We start from the raw sequence: 18,920 nt of genomic DNA on the forward strand, positions 1-18,920 counted from the left end.
TCTGGCTCCGCAACTAAGCCATTATTGTCGTTAGTAGGGGGCTTAGTAGGTGGTGTCCTAAGTATGTTAAAACAGAACAGGCACCACTGAACACCACCAAAGTGACTCAGCAGCAGTGCAGGGTCTCCTCTGGTGTGTGGCCTCCTGGCGACCTAACATCAATGGTTCCCTGTGGACTGCCGACGCTGGAACTGCGACGGACGAACCCGGGTGTGGCTGTGTATTGAGGGAATCTAAATGAGCGGCGTGGGAGTAATGCCACTGAAACGACGCAGATGATGGGGCAGCAAAAAAAAAAAAAAAAAAAAAAAAAAGGTACAGAGAGAGGCTGGCTGCATACAGGCCAGTGATGTGTGTGCTGTGTGTGTGTGTGTGCGTGCACGTGTGTGTGTGTGTGTGTGTGTGTGATTGAACTAGGATTCACACAGACAGGTTAGTAAAACAGTGCTGTCCAGCCAGGTCTCTCTGTGTCCAGATGTCTGGGAGCAAATTGATGTAGATGGACATGAGGTCTGGTGATGCTGGCTTACTGGTGATGGTAGGGTCAGCTACAGATCATCCACAATACAGTTCACCTGGGGGTGTTTTTTTTTTGGGGGGGAGGGGTTTGTAGGGGGTTTTTTTGGGGGATAGGGGGTGGGGTACAGGGAGGAAGGTACAGGGGGGGCTATCAGAATTTTTTAGATTTTTTTTTTCTGTGTATGTTGATGGTGGGTGACGCTGGGGATGATGATGATGATGATGATGCTGTTTATGGAGACCTGTCCATTTCTGTCAGGAGCTTCATTTTGAATTAACAAAAGCTGCGTGCACTCCACCACGCCTTCTCCTTCTCACAATGATGTATCACAAGGGGTCATTCAGGCCTGAGAGATACAGCCCACCTGCAGTGTTTGGTCAGGAAAATTTGAACAGTGGAGTGGAGTGATGGCCTAGAGGTAACGCGTCCGCCTAGGAAGCGAGAGAATCTGAGCGCGCTGGTTTGAATCACGGCTCAGATATTTTCTCTCCCTCCACTAGACCTTGAGTGGTGGTCTGGACGCTAGTCATTCGGATTAGACGATAAACCGAGGTCCCGTGTGTAGCATGCACTTAGCGCACGTAAAAGAACCCACGGCAACAAAAGGGTTGTTCCTGGCAAAATTCTGAAGAAAAATCCACTTCAATATGAAAAACAAATAAAACTGCCCGCAGGAAAAAATACCAAAAAAAATGGGTGGCGCTGTAGTATAGCGACGTGCTCTCCCTGCGGAGAGCAGCCCGAATTTCACACAGAGAAATCTGTTGTGATAAAAAAAGAAATATAAAAATACAAAGGACTGTAAGTAATCATTCAGACCCGAGAGATACAGACACCTGCAGTGTTTGGTCAGTAAAATTTGAAAAACAGCACTCCCAAAGTACTGTCACTGTTGCTGGTACAGGTAGAATGCATATTTATTAATCACAAATGGAAATTCAGCAGTTGCACATGCGCACACACGCACACACACACACACACACACACACACAAACACATACACATATCAGCACACTCACACACATGTTGTTTCAAACATGGAGTGAAACATATCAAAACAAAGAGCGTCATAGTGGAAACGGGGTCAGGAGGCATCGTGTGTCAGGCGAGACACTTTCTGCCGTGTTTAACCCCCCCCCCCCCCCTCCCCCGTCCCCCACCACCCACGCCCCCTAAAGAGAGATGTTTTAAAATTTGAGCAGACGACTTTTCGGATAGTGCCGCCAGTGTCTTTCATATCGATGCAGTGGTGAAAGAGGAAGATAGATGGCTGTGTAGTTAAGACTGCAGCGGAGCAACGCATTTCTGTGTCCGGGACATGGTGAGGAGTACTACTTCTTCTTCTTCTTCATCATTTGTTGGCTGCGATTCCCATGTTCACTCATATACACGAGTGGGCTTTTTACATTTTCAACCCCACCCCACCCCTCACCCCTCACCCCTCACCCCCTCCTCTCCGGCCATGCCCATGTAGGCAGTCATACTCCGTTTGGGAGTGGGGGGTTGGGGGGCATAATACTGATTGTTGTATGACTAGATGGATACTCCTAATTGTTCTGTAACTAGAGGAACAAACCTGATTGTTGTATAACTAGAGGGACACTCCTGATTGTTGTATAACTAGACTTTTTTTTTTTTTTTTTTTCTTTTTTTTTAAATATTTATGATGCCTGTCTGTTTGGGATTAGTGTACCGGTGGAAAGAACAGAAAATGAAAATGGAGGCAAAAATACTGTTCCACATATCGATGCAGTGACAAACAGTGTAATGTTCGGTTCATTTGGAGTGGAAGTGACAATGTGCTTCCTGTAATTTTCATTGTTTTGGGGGTTTGTTTTTTGTGTGTGTCTAGATATTGATCAGAAGGTATTCTGTGTTTGAATCAAGTTTTTGGATGTTCAGGTAAATGCTTCAGAGATGGAGAGAGGAAAAAAAAAGGAAAATGTTTTTGTGTTCGGTCTTTGTTGCTGTTTTAGTTTGGGGGGGGGGGGGGGGTTCCTTAGCCTTTTTCATGGGCAACATTTACATATATTAATTTTAAAAAAATAAAAAAATAAATAAAAGGATAATTTGCCGTTATTTGTGGTGTCCATGTTCAAGCGATAATGTTTCTGCTTTTATTTTGTTTGTTTTTTATGATCACACAAATGTTTCACTTTTTTTTTTTAATCCTTAATTATGTTCAGAAATGTAGTTTTATCAATAGCATAAACTGTTTCGATAAATACAGGTATCAGTTGATTGTTCTTTTTTGTTGTTGTTGTTTTGTTGTTAGTGTTTTTGTTTGTCTATTTTCCAGCGGAAGAAAACATTGCTGTGTCAGTGTCCTTGTTTTGTGGAGTTTGTTAATTGATATGATAAAAGTAAAAAGACTCTTTAGTGCTTTTTTTTTTTCTATTCTTTAATCATGAAATTTTTTTTTTATGTAAATGGTGATACTTGGGAGTGTTTTGGTGAAAAGACATGTATAAGTCATTTTTTGGTTTGTGTTTCAGTGAAAAGACATGTATAAGTCATTTGTTGTTTTGTGTTTCAGTGAAAAGACATGTATAAGTCATTTGTTGTTTTGAAAATGGACAGACAGCAATGCTGTGCCAGGATTTTTTTTTTTTTTTTTTTTTTTTTTTTTGTAGACTGACAAGTTGTTTGCATCAGAATGAAAAAAGACAGAATTTGCTGTGTTTGTCCAAAGTTATGTGTGCTGTAGGATTTGGGGGGAGTTGGTGGGGGGACAACGGCGGGGAGGGGGGCTATGAATGGAAAGAGTGAGCGGCTTCTATGATCGGCACAAACTGCATGAATGAATCCACCCTGAAAGGGGCTTAGAGAGACCGTGTGGCCGACGCCAACCTTACTGCACACCAGCCTTGATCCATGGCGCCAGACAGGTCTTGGGAGAGGGCGATATCATTCCTTAGATGGGCTGGACTGACGCTGTGAAGAGGTGAACAAGAAGAAGCGGGAGAAATGATGATCATTGCAGACGATTCTCTTGAACGTGCAAGATTCGTATTTGTATTTGTATTTCTCTTTTTTTTTTTTTTGTTGTCACAACAGATTTCTCTGTGTGAAACTTGGGCTGCTCTCCCCAGGGAGAGCCGGCGCGTCGCTACACTGAGAGCGCCACCTTTTTTTTCTTTTCTTTTTTTTTTTCCTGCGTGCAGTTTTGTTTTTGTTTTTTTTTTGTTTTTCCTATGAAAGTGGATTTTTCTACTAAATTTTGTCAGAGACAGCCCTTTGATTGCCGTGGGTTCTTTTACGTGCGCTAAGTGCATGCTGCATACACGACCTCAGTTTATCGTCTCATCCGAATGACTAGCGTCCAGGCCACCTCTCAAGGTCTAGTGGAGAGGGAGAAAGTACTGCCGACTGAGCCGTGAATCGAACCAGTGCGCTCAGATTCTCTCGCTTCCTCGGTGGACGTGTTACCGTTAGGCCATCGCTGCACATTATTAGGGCGACGGACTCTTTATCAAAATTACAAACAAAAGCCCTCAAAATAGAGTTGAAAACCCACAGAAAATGTGAAACAGCACCACTGAATAATGGCAATATCACTTAAGTTGTGCATGAAAAGTGAGTTTTGAAATGGGTCCTAGAATTTAGGATACCAGGAGAGGAAATTACTGCTGTAGGATATTTATTATGCTGTGATGCATTTATTAACTCTTTCCATATGAACGGCGAAAGAGACGACGTTAACAGCGTTTCACCCCAATTACCATCATCAAAATATTGCAAGCGGAAGGCTCTTAATACTGAAGAGGTGAATGTTGACAAAGAATACCAATATTCTGATGACGGAAGCTAAAGGCTGGGTCATTCAGACACCCACTGGACATCCGAGAGGTCTGTGTAGAGGAGAAGAGAGGACTGGCCGTACTGAGTGAGTTAATACTGTGATGATGAATGGATTGGAAGAGGGTTGTTTGACAAATGGAATTACATATTGGATTGGGTTGTGTTTTTGTTGTTGTTGTTTTATGGCAGATGTGCAGTAAATGAACAGAGAACCAACAATTTTTTTGTGGACAGAAAAGAATCTCAGTCTTACAACAGACGTCTTGTAGTGCTGTTAGTATATATATTTGTGCTGTTATGTGTTCTTGTATGCGTGTGTGTGAGAGAGAGAGAGAGAGAGAGAGAGAGAGAGAACAAACAAACATGAAACACAGACAAGGACACACACACATACACATACTCTTGCTCACTCTCTGTCTCTCTCTCTGTCTCTGTCTCTCTCATCTCTCTCTTCTCTTCGTATGGAATACGACCTGTGCATGATTTTTTTTTCTATCTTTTATAAAAAAAAAAAAAATTAATTTTGTTTTTATTTTGTTGTTATTTTTTGTTGTTTTTCCTTTTTGCCCAGCAGGTTGGATGTAAAAATGTACAAATGTTTATTCCACTAGAATTTGTTTGATTTTGTTTCACTTCACTTCACACACACACACACACACACACACACACACACACACAGATACCTTCCACACACACACAAATACCTTCCACACACACACACACACACACACACACACACACACACTATCAATCTTAATGAAAAGACATTAAAAAAAATAATAACAACAAAATATGTACACATTCACACTGACATTCCCACAATTTCACAACTTTTCACATACAACAAATAATGAGAAAAATATGTTGGCAACCAGAAAAAAAAACCCAACTTTTTATTTGTTGTTTGATTTCAACAACTTTTATTTTCAGCAGACTACAATGTCACATTTCTTTATAATAGTTGTTGCTTTCTTTTTTCTTTTTTTTTTTTCTTCATTGCTTCATAAAAATAAAAAAAAGTCATAAATAGAAGATACATACATGCTGAATAATAACAGAAACATGTCCAGGATCGTATGTGTGTGATTAAAACTAAGCTCATTATGCATTGAATATCAAAATTAATTTTGAACATTCATTCTCTATCCTGACAAAAGAAAAATCTCACAATAACCTACCCCCTCTTTAAAAAAAAAAAAAAAAAAAAAAAAAGAAGAAAAAAAAAATCTTTAAAATTGTACTGAAAAGACTGTCAGGATATTTTTCTTCACATCGTAAAAGAATTACAATTATTTTGGAGATATGTATAAAAAACAAACAACAACAAAAAAAAGCAACATTATTAGCAAAACAACAGTACACACTTTCGCTTTTCAATCCTCTTGCTTTGGTGAAACCGTGATTTTTTTATTTTTTCTTTGCATAATTTGTACGTCATTCAGCAGTGTCCAACAAAATCTGACCACATTTTCCAGTCCACCATTGAATGAAGAAAGGGAGAGAGGGGAAAAAAAAAAATGCACAGTTGCGGTGACGAAAGAACGTGACGTGACGGACAGGAGGAAATCTGTACACGGACGAACGATCCAAAAAAAGCCCACCAGACCATCTTGTCCACTTACACACACAGCCACTTCATTTCTTCGGCGCGATGATACCTTCCAATTGTGTCTGAAAACACAGAACATGATTATTACTTATGTGGAAAAACTGTTTAAAATTTTTTTTATATTATTATTATTATTATTAACCCTTTCACCACCAAGCTCGCATTTATGCTCAGGGGTGGTAGAGGACCCGTGTCACTGAAAGGTGACCATTCATTGGTCTGTTATCCATGAACTTACTGCTCTAAATGTTCGGTGGTAGGATAGGCCATTTTTTTTATACATCGCAGGGGGAATCCCCAGCTATTCTTAGCCACTGTCTTTTCTGTGTTTATACCACAAGGGGATTTTGTACTCTAAATTAACTGGCGGTGAAAGGGTTAAAATGTCTTTTTTCTTTTTTTTTCTTTTTTTTTTTTTTTTTTTTGTTAATACATGACCCACAAAATCAGTTACTGGTTCGACAGTAACAACAACAACATCATCAACAAAAACAGAAAAAAAAAGGCGGCCTTTACAGTCAAAACAACAACAACAAAACGACAAAAAATATAAAACAACGAAAAAAGAAAAATCGATACTGAGAATGTAAATGGCTTGCTTTGGTTTTTTTTTTTTTTCCAATGACTGAACAGAGCGAGGTAATTAAGTTCTCAATTTGCTGGTTCTTAAACACGCATAAATGCATGCGGGCGCATGCACACACACACACACACACACATATGCAGATACACACCACATACGCATGCACATATGTAAACACACATACATAAGCACACGCATATATAAACACACATAAAAAAAAAAATGTTTTTAAATGCACAGAAAGAAATAGTCTTGATACACATGATGCCAAGACAAACCAGAAGTAATATAGGCCACCCAAGAAAGACTGCATATGCCATTTCTGTGCGCTAGGGTAAACAGTGGAGATACCAGACCGAGGGCTTAAAAAATACCTGCGCGCACACGCTTGTTTGTGTGTAGATACAAATCTCTGTGTGCATCATTCACAGGAGAGAGAGAGAGAGAGATAGACTGCGCATCTGTGTGAGAGGAAGATACAGTGAAAGACAGAGAGAGAGGAACAATCCAGTGTGTGTGTGTGCATCATAAATCCAGATTTATAATAAAACTTTTTTTTATCTTTCAAAAGGAAAGGAAAGAGAATCGGCCTAAACTATCAGGTGGGGGTGGGGGGGATGAAAGTAAAGTCAAAGAAGCTATCAATCAATCAATCAGCAGTCAATGTGTTTTTGGTGTGTTTTTTTCCCCCCAGCATGCATAGACCAAAAAAGAAATGATTGTGATTCAGTGTGGAAAGGCACAACAACGACAGAAGCATCAGCAGTCTAATGAATACATGCATCATGTACTGAAAATACAATGGCCTTTTTTCCATGCCACACTTCAAAAATCATGTTAACGTGACAAGCTCAGAGACGGAAATCGAGTGAGTGAGTTGCTAGAAGACGGATATCTTTCCATTTTTGTGGTGGAGGTCAACTTCTTTTTTCTTTTTTTTTCTTTTTTTTTTAATATACTTTTTGTTTCATGATTCATCATTGATAAAGTGCCTTTCATTTTCGACGGGCGCAATAGCCGAGTGGTTAAAGCGTTGGACTGTCAATCTGAGGGTCCCGGGTTCAAATCACGGTGACGGCGCCTGGTGGGTAAAGGGTGGAGATTTTTACGATCTCCCAGGTCAACATATATGCAGACCTGCTAGTGCCTGAACCCCCTTTGTGTGTATATGCAAGCAGAAGATCAAATACGCACGTCAAAGATCCTGTAATCCATGTCAGCATTCAGTGGGTTATGGAAACAAAAACATACCCAGCATGCACACCCCTGAAAATGGAGTATGGCTGCCTACATGGCGGGGTAAAAACGGTCATACACGTAAAAGCCCACTCGTGTGCATACGAGTGAACGCAGAAAAAGAAGAAGAAGCTTTCATTTTCTTTTGAAAGAAAGAAAAAAAAAGGAGAGAAAAAAAGAGGAAAAAACAAACAAACAAAATTCCACATCTCCCTACTCATTACATTCTTCATCTCAAGCCCTACCCACTACCATTTCTTCATCCGTTCCCGCATTTACTTATAGTTTATATCACTGTCGATCTGTTTAATGCTTTTCATTGCATACGAATAAACTGCAACTATAATGGATGGCTGTACTCTTGACAACCTTTCTGATGAGCTGTTTTTCGTGTTGTTCCATTACTTCATTACATCCATATCCATATCAGGGGTTGTATCATGGTAATGAAACAACAACATGAAAACATCATTAAGCCTGTGACCCAAATTCAACAGGTTGTGACAAGCAGGATATCAAATCTCCATTGAAACATAACAAAGTCATTGCTCTCAGAAAAATTCCAGACACAATCATCCTTTTAACCATTTAAAGATTATATACTAATAATCTTTTCTTTCTTTTTTTTTTTTTTTTTTTTTAAATCATGACTGAGTCAACAAGAAACTGGTTTCAATAATTGTGACAATGAACAAAGTGGAATTATGAAAGAAATTCCAAAGCAAATTGTGTGTGTCTGTGTTGTGTGTTTGTGTCGTGTGTGTGTGTGTGTGTGTGTGTGTGTATCTGTGCACACACGTGTGTGAGTGATCTTTTGCAGTGCTGCGCTAACTTAATTTGCTCAGTGTGGAAAACGTCCCTGTCTCCTGGCTTATTCCATAGACATGGATACATTCTAAACGCTAAGCAAAAAATTAGCGTTGCAAAGACAACCCACGCAACCTAACCCTGGTTTTCATTTCAACCCTTCCACCACCCCCAACTTTCCATAAATAAAGCAAATAAACTGATGAATTAAACAGATAAGTAAATAAATGAATGAATAAATGCATAGATAAATAAATGAGCAAAATAAACAGATAGCTAAATGAACAGAGAAGCAATTAAACAAATAGGTAAATCAATAAATTCAACCGATACACAATCAGTGTGCAAGTGTTTCCTTGCTGAAGACGAGAGAGACACGGAACAGACAAGACAGGTCTGGTGAACAAAACCACTGGAGTGAATCATTCAACCAGTGCCATATCAGGGTGACCGGTGACCCAATACAACAATCTCACCTTCACAAATCTCGACTGTTTGCTTTTTTTTTTTTTTTTTTTTCGAAAATAAACAAACACAGCTTTTGAAATGATTGTCTCTAAAACTCTTCATGAAGCCAAAAGTATCAGTTCAATACAGAAACAAATTTACTTTCGCTGCGTTTCATTTCAGCAAGACAACTTTTGATTTCTTCAAATGGTAAGACAATAAACACAAGCACAATAATAATGACAATAATAATAATAAACAGAAAACAATGAACTTAGTGTAGATATATATATATTTACACAAGATGTTTTGAAGTGAGATAAAAACTGCTTGTAAGGTGAGCTTGTTCTGGTCATAATTATCAAAAAGTGAATAATAATAATGATGATGATAATAATGATAATAATAATAATAATAGCAATCATAATGATACTGATATGATAATGATGACAATACTCATGATCATAATAATTATGATACCACTACTACTACTACTGCTACTGATAATAACAATGATGATGATAATAATAATAACAACAACAACAACGGTGATGATTATAATGATAACTGTAACAACAACAACAACAATAATAATAATAATAATGATAATAATAATGGCACAACAGCAATGATATCTTTATATTTTGGGCAGATTTCCAGTGACTACCAAAAAAAAAAAAAAAAGCCCAACTGATATTATAAAGTCTTTGGGGTTCTCTCTTTGATTCCCCAAACTCATTTCCGTTTCCCTGGAAAACATCAAAGGGCAGACAGGTTCACATGATGGACCAGCAGCAAGTCCCAGGGGCCACAATGGCCCAGCTGCTAGAGTGCAAGACTCTCTGACTCATGATCCTGCATGGTGATCCTGGGGTTTGGGGGGCGGGGGTTCAAATCTGCAATGCCTTGAGCCGTTCGCTTCAGGGAAAAATTTTTTTTCCCCTCTGGTGGGTTTCCCTAGTTTCTGACACCCTTCCCAACCAGTCTTTTGAAGGAAACAAAAAAAAAAAAAATAAATAAAAATAAAAAACCCAAAAAAACCCACAAACGTGGTGCCTTGTGCAAACACACGCATTATAACATCTTACGTACATATCAAACCTTATTTGGGAAGAGATGGCCAGTTTGGTTTGCCATAGAAAAAAAAAAGCAAAAAAAAAACACCAAAAAAGCTATAGCCAAAAAGAGTGGTGCGCGGCCATGCACCGTGCCTCACACAGCGTGTGTTTTACAAGGAAAGGCGCTATGTCAACTGAATTGTTATCATTATTGTTGCTATCATTATCAGTATTATCATTATCGCTATTACCAACGTCATCATCATCATCGTCATCATTATTATTGTTATCATTACCATCACCATCATTATCATCATTATTACCATTATTATTACTAATGAATGGTGATGATGATGATGATAACAACAATAATAATAACAACAACAATAATAACAATGATAATAATAATAATAATGATAATAATAATAATGGACATTTATAGAGCACGTTTCTCCAGAAATACTGTTCATCAAAGCACTTAACATTCTGTTCCCCACTCCCCGCCTCCCCCAACAATACTCCACCCCCCCTTACCCCCTCCACACACACACACACACACACAGAAGCACGTGTCAGAAAACACTCGCGCAACCAAACGTCGGCAACCAACCACCCACCCACCCCACCCCAACGACACCCTCCAGAAAAACAACAACACATTTGAATTTGTATTTCTTTTTATCACAACAGATTTCTCTGTGTGAAATTCGGGCTGCTCTCCCCAGGGAGAGCGCGTCGCTACACTACAGCGCCACCCTTTTTCTTTTTTTTTTTTGTATTTTTTCCTGCGTGCAGTTTTATTTGTTTTTCCTATCGAAGTGGATTCTTCTACAGAATTTTGCCAGGAACAACCTTTTTGTTGCCGTGGGTTCTTTTACGTGCGCTAAGTGCATGCTGCACACGGGACCTCGGTTTATCGTCTCATCCGAATGACTAGCGTCCAGACCACCACTCAAGGTCTAGTGAAGGGGGAGAAAATATCGGCGGCTGAGCCGTGATTCGAACCAGCGCGCTCAGATTCTCTCTCGCTTTCTAGGCGGACGCGTTACCTCTAGGCCATCACTCCACTATCACTTTGATCGTCGTCATCACTTACCTTGAGCTGGGTGTTGGTGCGCTTGAGGAACTGGATCTCCTCGGTGTGCTTCTTCTCTTCCACCTGCCTCTGCTCGGCGGCGCGCTTCTCGATCTGCTCGCACTTGGCCTTCAGCTCGTTCACCTGCCGCTCAAGGTCGCGCTTCTCGTCTTCCAGGCTGGAGATCTGGTTGGTTGGCACACACAAGTATGCAGTGTTTTCCGACATCCCCCCAAGTGTTTTGGATTATGTTGTGTTCTGTTGTGTTGTGTTGTGTTGCGTTGTATTGTGTTGCATACTGTTGTGTTGCGTTGCGTTGTGCGCTGTTGTGTTGTGTTGCGTTGGGTTGAGTTGGGTTGAGTTGGGTTGCGTTGCATTGCGCTGTGTTGTATTGCATTGTATTGTATTGCATTGCATTGTATTGTGTTATATTGCATTGCATTGCATTGTGTTGTATTGCATTGTATTGTATTGTATTACTCTTCTTGTCACACCAGATTTCTGTGTGTGAGATTAGGGCTGCTCCACCCCCAGGGAGAGTGTGTCGCTACACTGACAGCGCCACCCTTTTTTTCTTTCTTTTTTTTTTTCTGCCTGCAATCTCATTTTCGTTTTCCTATTGAAGTGGATTTTTCTACAGAATTTTGCCAGAGACAAACCCTTATGTTGCCATGGGTTCTTTTATGTGCGCTAAATGCATGCTGCACACGGGACCTCGGTTTATCGTCTCATCCGAATGACTAGCGTCCAGACCACAACTCACGGTCTTAGTGGAGGGGGAGAAAATACTGGCGACTGTCCGGTGTGGTTCAAACTGGTGCGCTCAGATTCTCTCGCTTCCTAGGCGGATGCGTTACCTGCAGGCCAACACTCCACATGCTCACCCTATCTGATGGGTGCAACAGCTTTGTGGTTTCAATCTGAGTGTCCTGGGTTCAGATCCAATCAGAAAAACCATAATATTCTGACATCAGCGAACGTAGTACCAACATGGCCGCGCCTTTTCACTGTGTTTTGTGCATGTGCTTTGGATAAAAAAAAGATCGATTTCAATATAAGTCAACCAATAGCAAAACACGACACAACTGTTTACGCACCTCTCAACCGGTGGCTATGCATTATGTCATTTTTCCCTACCACCGGTAAAGCGGTGGTCGGAGCACTCTTTTTATATGTGCCATGACACATCAAATACCAATTCTTTGCAAATTTTGGCTCAGGAGCTCAGGCAGAAGGGTTAAAATTGCTCAGGAACTCAGGGCTCAAAGGGTTCTTCTTCTTCTTCTTCTTCGTATGCACACGAGTGGGCTTTTACGTGTATGACCGTTTTTACCCCGCCATGTAGGCAGCCATACTCCGTTTTCGGGGGTGTGCATGCTGGGTATGTTCTTGTTTCCATAAGCCACTGAACGCTGACATGGATTACAGGATCTTTAACGTGCATATTTGATCTTCTGCTTGCATATACACATATGTTGACCTGGGAGATCGTAAAAATCTCCACCCTTTACCCACCAGGCGCCGTCACCGTGATTCGAACCCGGGACCCTCAGATTGACAGTCCAACGCTTTAACCACTCGGCTATTGCGCCCGTCGTTCAAAGGGTTAAAGATCGTGTAATCCATGTCAGACGAAAGCAAGTGGGTGTGCAAACCCTCCCTGATGTCAAAATAATGCACATACGCACAGTACAATACAAACAAGCCTCATCCATCCCTTCCCTCACCTTGTTCTCCATGTCCGCCTTGCCTTGCTCAGCCTGCAGCGCCTTGCGCATGCCGAACGCCACGCTGCTCTCATACAGCGTCTGGTAGGCGGCGATGGTCATGCGGATCTCGTCTCGCACTCGCAGCAGGAGCAGACCTCGCTCGGCGCAGTTGATGGTCACCTGACGGATCAGCTCATCTGAAAAAAACAAAAAAAAACAAAAACCAAACACACACATGTAGAGCAGTGGTGGAAAAGGGTTAGTTAGTTGATGATGTGGATACTTATATAACGCCTATCCTCGGTCAGAGACTGAGCTCATCTTGAAACACACACACACACACACACACACACACACACACACAGGTAGAGCAGCGGTGGAAAAGGGTTAGTAGTTGATGATGTGGATACTCATATAACGCCTATCCTCGGTCACAGACCAAGCTCATTTGAAAACACACACACACACACACACACACACACCACACACACACACACACACACACACACACACACACACACAAACGCAGAGCAGTAGTGGAAACAGGTTAGTAGTTGATGATGTGGATACTTATACAGCGCCTATCCTCGGTCAGAGACCAAGCTCATCTGAAAACACACACACACACAGGCTTGCAGAGCAGCCATGGAAACAGGTTAGTAGCTGATGATGTGGATTTCCTGTGCCGTTCATTCAGGTCTCAGTTAAATACACATTTTCACACTCATACAGACATGTAATATTTTATGTGTATGACCGTGTTTTTTTTATTTATCATCCCCCCCCTCCCCACCGGCCACCCCCGCAACGTAGTCAGCCATACTCTGTTTTCAGGCAGTGTGGAAGCTGGGTATGGTTTTGTTTCCATAACCCACCAAACACTGATGAGAATTACAGGATCATTAACGTGCGTATTTGATCTTCTGCGTGCGTATACACAAAGCGTGTTCAGGCACTAGCAGGTCTGCACACATGTTGACCTGGAAGATCTGAAAAATCTCCACCCTTTACCCACCAGGCACTGTTACCATGATTCGAACCCTCAGATTGAAAGTCCAATGTTTTAACCACACGGCTATTGCCCCCGTAGTCAGTCTGTGCTGGAAACGAGGTTTCTTCCCTTTGATGATCCTGATCTCCCAAGGGTCAACATACGCAGCAGACCTGCTGGTGCCTTAACTCTCTCCATACGAACGGCGAAAGAGACGTCGTTAACAGCGTTTCACCCCAATTACCATCATCAAAATATTGCAAGCGGAAGGCTCTTATACTGAAGAGGTGAATGTTGACAAAGAATACCACAATTCTGACGACGGAAGCTAAAGCTTGGGTCGTTCAGACACCCACTGGACATCCGAGGGGTCTGTGTAGAGGAGAAGAGAGGACTGGCCGTACTGAGTGAGTTAATCTGCCTCACATGTATATAAACAAGGGAGATCTAATATGCACGTTTTTAGATCCTGTAATCCATTTCAGTGTTTTCGTGGGTAATGGAAATGCACACACACCCAGCAAGAAAAAACCCCTGAAAACTGGTTCCAAAGCACTGAGTTATAAATACTGACTGAAGCACTGACACTTGCCTTGACCACTACACTGACCAAAGCACTGATTTATACTGACCAAAGCACAGAGTTATACGGACCAAAGCACTGACTCTAGCCCTGACCACTACACTGACACTAGCCCTGTCCACTATACTGACACTAGCCCTGACCACTACACTGACACTAGCCCTGACCACTATACTGACACTAGCCCTGACCACTATACTGACACTAGCCCTGACCACTATACTGACACTAGCCCTGACCACTAAACTGACACTAGCCCTGACCACTATCTACACTGACCAAAGCACTTTCTACACTGACCAAAGCACTGACACTACCCCTGACCACTATCTACACTGACCAAAGCACTGGGAGTAGAGCTCTCGGCGCACGGGGCAGATGCCTGTCTCGCGGGCCTGGCGCTGCTGGAGGCGTCGGTCAAGCTCCTCCTGCAGGTTGACCACGTCCAGCCGGGTGGCCGGGGTGCTGGACACCTGCTGCACCCACAGCTGACCGTTCTCTGTCCACTCCCTGCACGCACACACACACACACCACACACACACACACACACACACACACACACACACACACACACACACAGAGCATACCACACACACACATACACACGCACACACACACACACACAGCATACCACTATTATTACTAGTCGTATTATCATTATTATTGTGTATGGTAGTCAGAGGAGGTAATTGCTGTCCTGACTTTCTGGGCTGGAATTTTGATTATAGTGGAGAGTGTCTTGCCAAAGTCACATCCCCCGTGGGTTTTGAAAGTACATGCAAATTGTGATTGACTAGAACATATACATATATTGAGAGAACACACAAAATAACTAGCATACATATTTGTGGCCTTGTATTTGATATCTTTACAACACAGGCAACACAGAGTTGTACATGCAAACTGTGATTGACTGGAACATAATACACATATTGAAAGAACACACAAAATAACTAGCATACATATTTGTGACCATGATATCTGATATCTTTACAACACAGGCCAACACAGAGTTGTGTCTGCCCCTGCCCTGCCTGGCTGGCACTGCCTGCCCCACCTGAAACCACATCGGTACCTTGGAGTTCTGGCTCAGAAGCCACATAGACATGCCCACCGATGATGTCTACTGATGACGGCACAATGCATCATCATCATCATCATCATCATCGTCAGTTCCGAGAGACAACCATGACATGATTTGACAACTTTGAAACATAGGTACTGAACTACTAACTGACCACCCCTCTCCCCTCATTTTCCCCCCACCACCTGCAACAAAGAATGAACGTTCTCCCAACGATTCCAGGACGTATTGAGTTCACGTACCGTGGTGGCAGGATGGAGTTGAGGATCTCATCTGTCTGCTGTGCGGCTTTGGCATCAAGGGGGGACAGCTTCTGCTTGGAGGGGGGGTTGGGGACGGGGCCGGTGCTTGTCGGAGGGGTGGGGCTGGTTTTCAGCGCTTTGGCCTGCCAACAGAGTGACCACCCCCCCAAAAAGAAAAAAATTAATGATGATAATTATGATGGGTGAGATGATGATGATGATGATGACCAGCATCATCAGGAACAACAACAACGGGCAGCTGCAGCATCGACAGCAACAACTGCAATCATCATCATCATCATTGTCTTATATAATGATATTCATTTTACTGCAGAAGTGTAACTTGTGCTTAACTGATTCATCTCTTCAAAACAACAATCAGCATTGTTCTTTCTGTCTCTCTCTCTCTCACACACACACACACACACACACATGAGCATGCATACAAAAACCCACTGCTGTTTTCTCTTTTGAGGAAACCTTTGAAACCTGAAAGAAAAAGAATTTCGAAAAGAAATGTCCTTAAATATGCTTGTCAAAAGGAGCGAGGTTTTCTTGACCAGTTAAGGAGAAAAGCTTGGCATTTACTGTGTTTATAATGCAAAAGAATTTGCATGTTATGAGTGTCTCATTCTGTTTCTGTTATAACTTATATCTTTCACATCAATTCATTTCAAACATTTGCAAGGTATGACTTCCAGATTACAAACAAAAGCACTGGATCTTTCACACACACACACACACACACACACACACACACACACACACACACACACACACACACACACAGGAGTGCATTCACTCATTCTCATACTTTTCACAAATCCTTTAAAAATATTGTTTGACAGTCACCAAACCATGCTTCAGTAACCCATCACCATGAATTAAAGGTCACACACACACACACATACACACACACACACACATCCATGCATGCACGCACACACATACACACACACACACACGCATTCACACCCAACCCAAACGCATACACCCACCCAAACCCACCCACACACAAACACAACCACACCTTCAGCATTACCTTGTCCCAGTCAGTCAGTTCCCAAACCCAACAAATACAAAAAAAATGCGCACTGATCGATAGTGATACCACCAACATACAAACAAGTTTTTGACTCACTTGTGTAAACAAAGTGAGTCTATGTTTTAACCCGGTGTTCGGTTGTGTGTGTGTGTGTGTGTGTGTGTGTGTGTGTGTGTGTCCGTGTGTCTGTGTGTCCATGGTAAACTTTAACACTGACATTTTCTCTGCAAATACTTTGTCAGTTGACACCAAATTTGGCATAAAAATAGAAAAAATTCAGTTCTTTCCAGTCATCTTGTTTAAAACAATATTGCACCTCTAGGATGGGCACAACAAAAAAAAAAAGAAAAAAAAAGAAGCCTAATCATATGCAAACTGCATTTACTGTTATATTTATATTTTTTGTATTCTCTAAACTTGGCACTTTGACCTCTTATTCTGACACAACAACAAGAGGAGTCATTATTATCATTTTTTGTTCAAACAGGAACTTCTTGGAATTTTTATTTATTTTGCAAACGTTTTGGTGCAGATAGTAAAAAAGGGAAATTACTCTGTAATTAATGCTAGGGGACTTAATTTATCACAAATGAGTCTTGAAGGCCTTGCCTCTCTTGTTTTGTTTTGTTTTTAATCACTTTTCCTCTCCCACTTTATCCTGTTACTGATGACACACTGGACCTATATTATGACTGCAGTTAAAGAAAATAAAAACACGAGAAATCATCCAAGATTTTTGTATTCAATGGCAAGAAATAACTTCTTAAGTTGATCACTTGTTGCTTCGCTAATAAATCCTAGCCTTCATACACCCAGAACAGACAGACCATACATTTGTTAAGAGCTGACACAGTATTATACCACTCTATCACATGACAAAAGTAAAGCAAGTGCACTCACATATGCTAAAAGAGTAGCCTGGAAAAAAAAGATGGAAATGCCAGACAAGACCATCATGTTAAGATATGTGTTACACACACTCACACACACACACACACACATACACACACACACACACAAACATACACACTTGTATCTACTATTTGCATATGATGCTAACCAATCTGTTTAAGTCAGAAAACCAGTAAAAAGTATCAGAAAATATCAGAAAAATCAGGAAAGAAATAAAGAAAATAAAAGTTTGGGTGGTGGGTTGGGGGGGGGGGGGGGGGGGGGGGGGGGGTGGTCATGAAAGGTTTTACTCTATCACTAAGCTAAAAACAAACAACAACAAAAAAAACCCATATTCAAACAGGACCAGTTCATCTTGTTAGTATGCTGTGTTGGGTTTTTTTTCCCCAAAAGTATATAATCACCTCTAGATATTTCTATGAAAAATTATTAGTAATTCTGTAACACTTGTCACCGAATGCCTCCTTCCTCCATTCACCCTGATGCCTTTACAATACTATAATACCTGTTTCACAGAATTACAACTCTTCTTTTTTTTCTAACTGTCTAAGCATGCATTCTGGTTCAGGCATGTTAATGATCCACAAAATTTGGCTGTGGCATGTTCAGAACATTGCCATTCAGGCAGTCAATTAAATGAAACTGCACATTTGCAATCGCAATATTCAGTATGTCGACATATCACCTTGTCCATGAACTTATTCTATTCGGGGAGAACATTTAAGAAACAACAACTTGTTTGAGCTAAAATATGCCAATCATATAAAGACCTGACAACTTAAATCAAAGTCAGTAATGGCGTTCCATTTTCTACCACAACGAGTTATATCCTGTACATTGTCATCTATACTAGACAAATTTCTTGAAACAAAATATTCCTACACATCTGCAGCTTAGGATACATATACAACTATCTAGAGCATGATTTCGTAGCAACAGATTGTTTATGGTCATAACTAGACAGAGTATGATTGGAATGGAAACTCCAGTCAAACCTGCTTTCGGACCATAAAACCCCCAGTTTTTAAGTGAGAAAACACTTTTCTTACCCGTGGCGTTTTCTTGTCTGTGTTTCTGCTGACCAAAACTGGGTTGTCATATTTGACAAGAGAAGCGTTTGGAGGAATCATTGTGTTTCGTTTACTCCGTCAGTAACTTGCCTGCCTTCCTACCTCGGACGCCAACTTTGTTGCTATGGGGAACACACAAGTGCGCAT

At 41.2% G+C, this 18,920-nt stretch overlaps 2 protein-coding genes across 2 annotated transcripts in view; one reads left to right on the forward strand and one right to left on the reverse strand.

The window, feature by feature from the left end:
• LOC143290827 (hydroxymethylglutaryl-CoA lyase, mitochondrial-like) overlaps positions 1–283 on the forward strand; it is a 16,578-nt gene extending 16,295 nt beyond the window's left edge. Inside the window, exon 10 of the mRNA XM_076600355.1 lies at positions 1–283. This exon is cut by the window's left edge and continues 578 nt beyond it. The gene's annotated coding sequence lies outside the window, so the exon portion shown is untranslated.
• A 5,228-nt stretch (positions 284–5,511) lies between these two features.
• On the reverse strand, positions 5,512–18,892 carry LOC143290828 (33 kDa inner dynein arm light chain, axonemal). Its single transcript, XM_076600356.1, has 6 exons — positions 18,753–18,892; positions 15,747–15,889; positions 14,760–14,929; positions 12,864–13,042; positions 11,158–11,322; positions 5,512–5,992 (listed from the first exon to the last, which is right to left on the reverse strand). Exons 1-6 carry the CDS (start codon positions 18,831–18,833, stop codon positions 5,957–5,959), a joined length of 774 nt encoding a protein of 257 aa, XP_076456471.1. The 5' UTR covers positions 18,834–18,892; the 3' UTR covers positions 5,512–5,956.
• Between the last annotated feature and the right edge of the window lie 28 nt (positions 18,893–18,920).

The sequence above is a fragment of the Babylonia areolata genome, chromosome 16, assembly GCF_041734735.1.
Source record: "Babylonia areolata isolate BAREFJ2019XMU chromosome 16, ASM4173473v1, whole genome shotgun sequence".
Taxonomy (NCBI): Eukaryota; Metazoa; Mollusca; class Gastropoda; order Neogastropoda; family Buccinidae; genus Babylonia; species Babylonia areolata.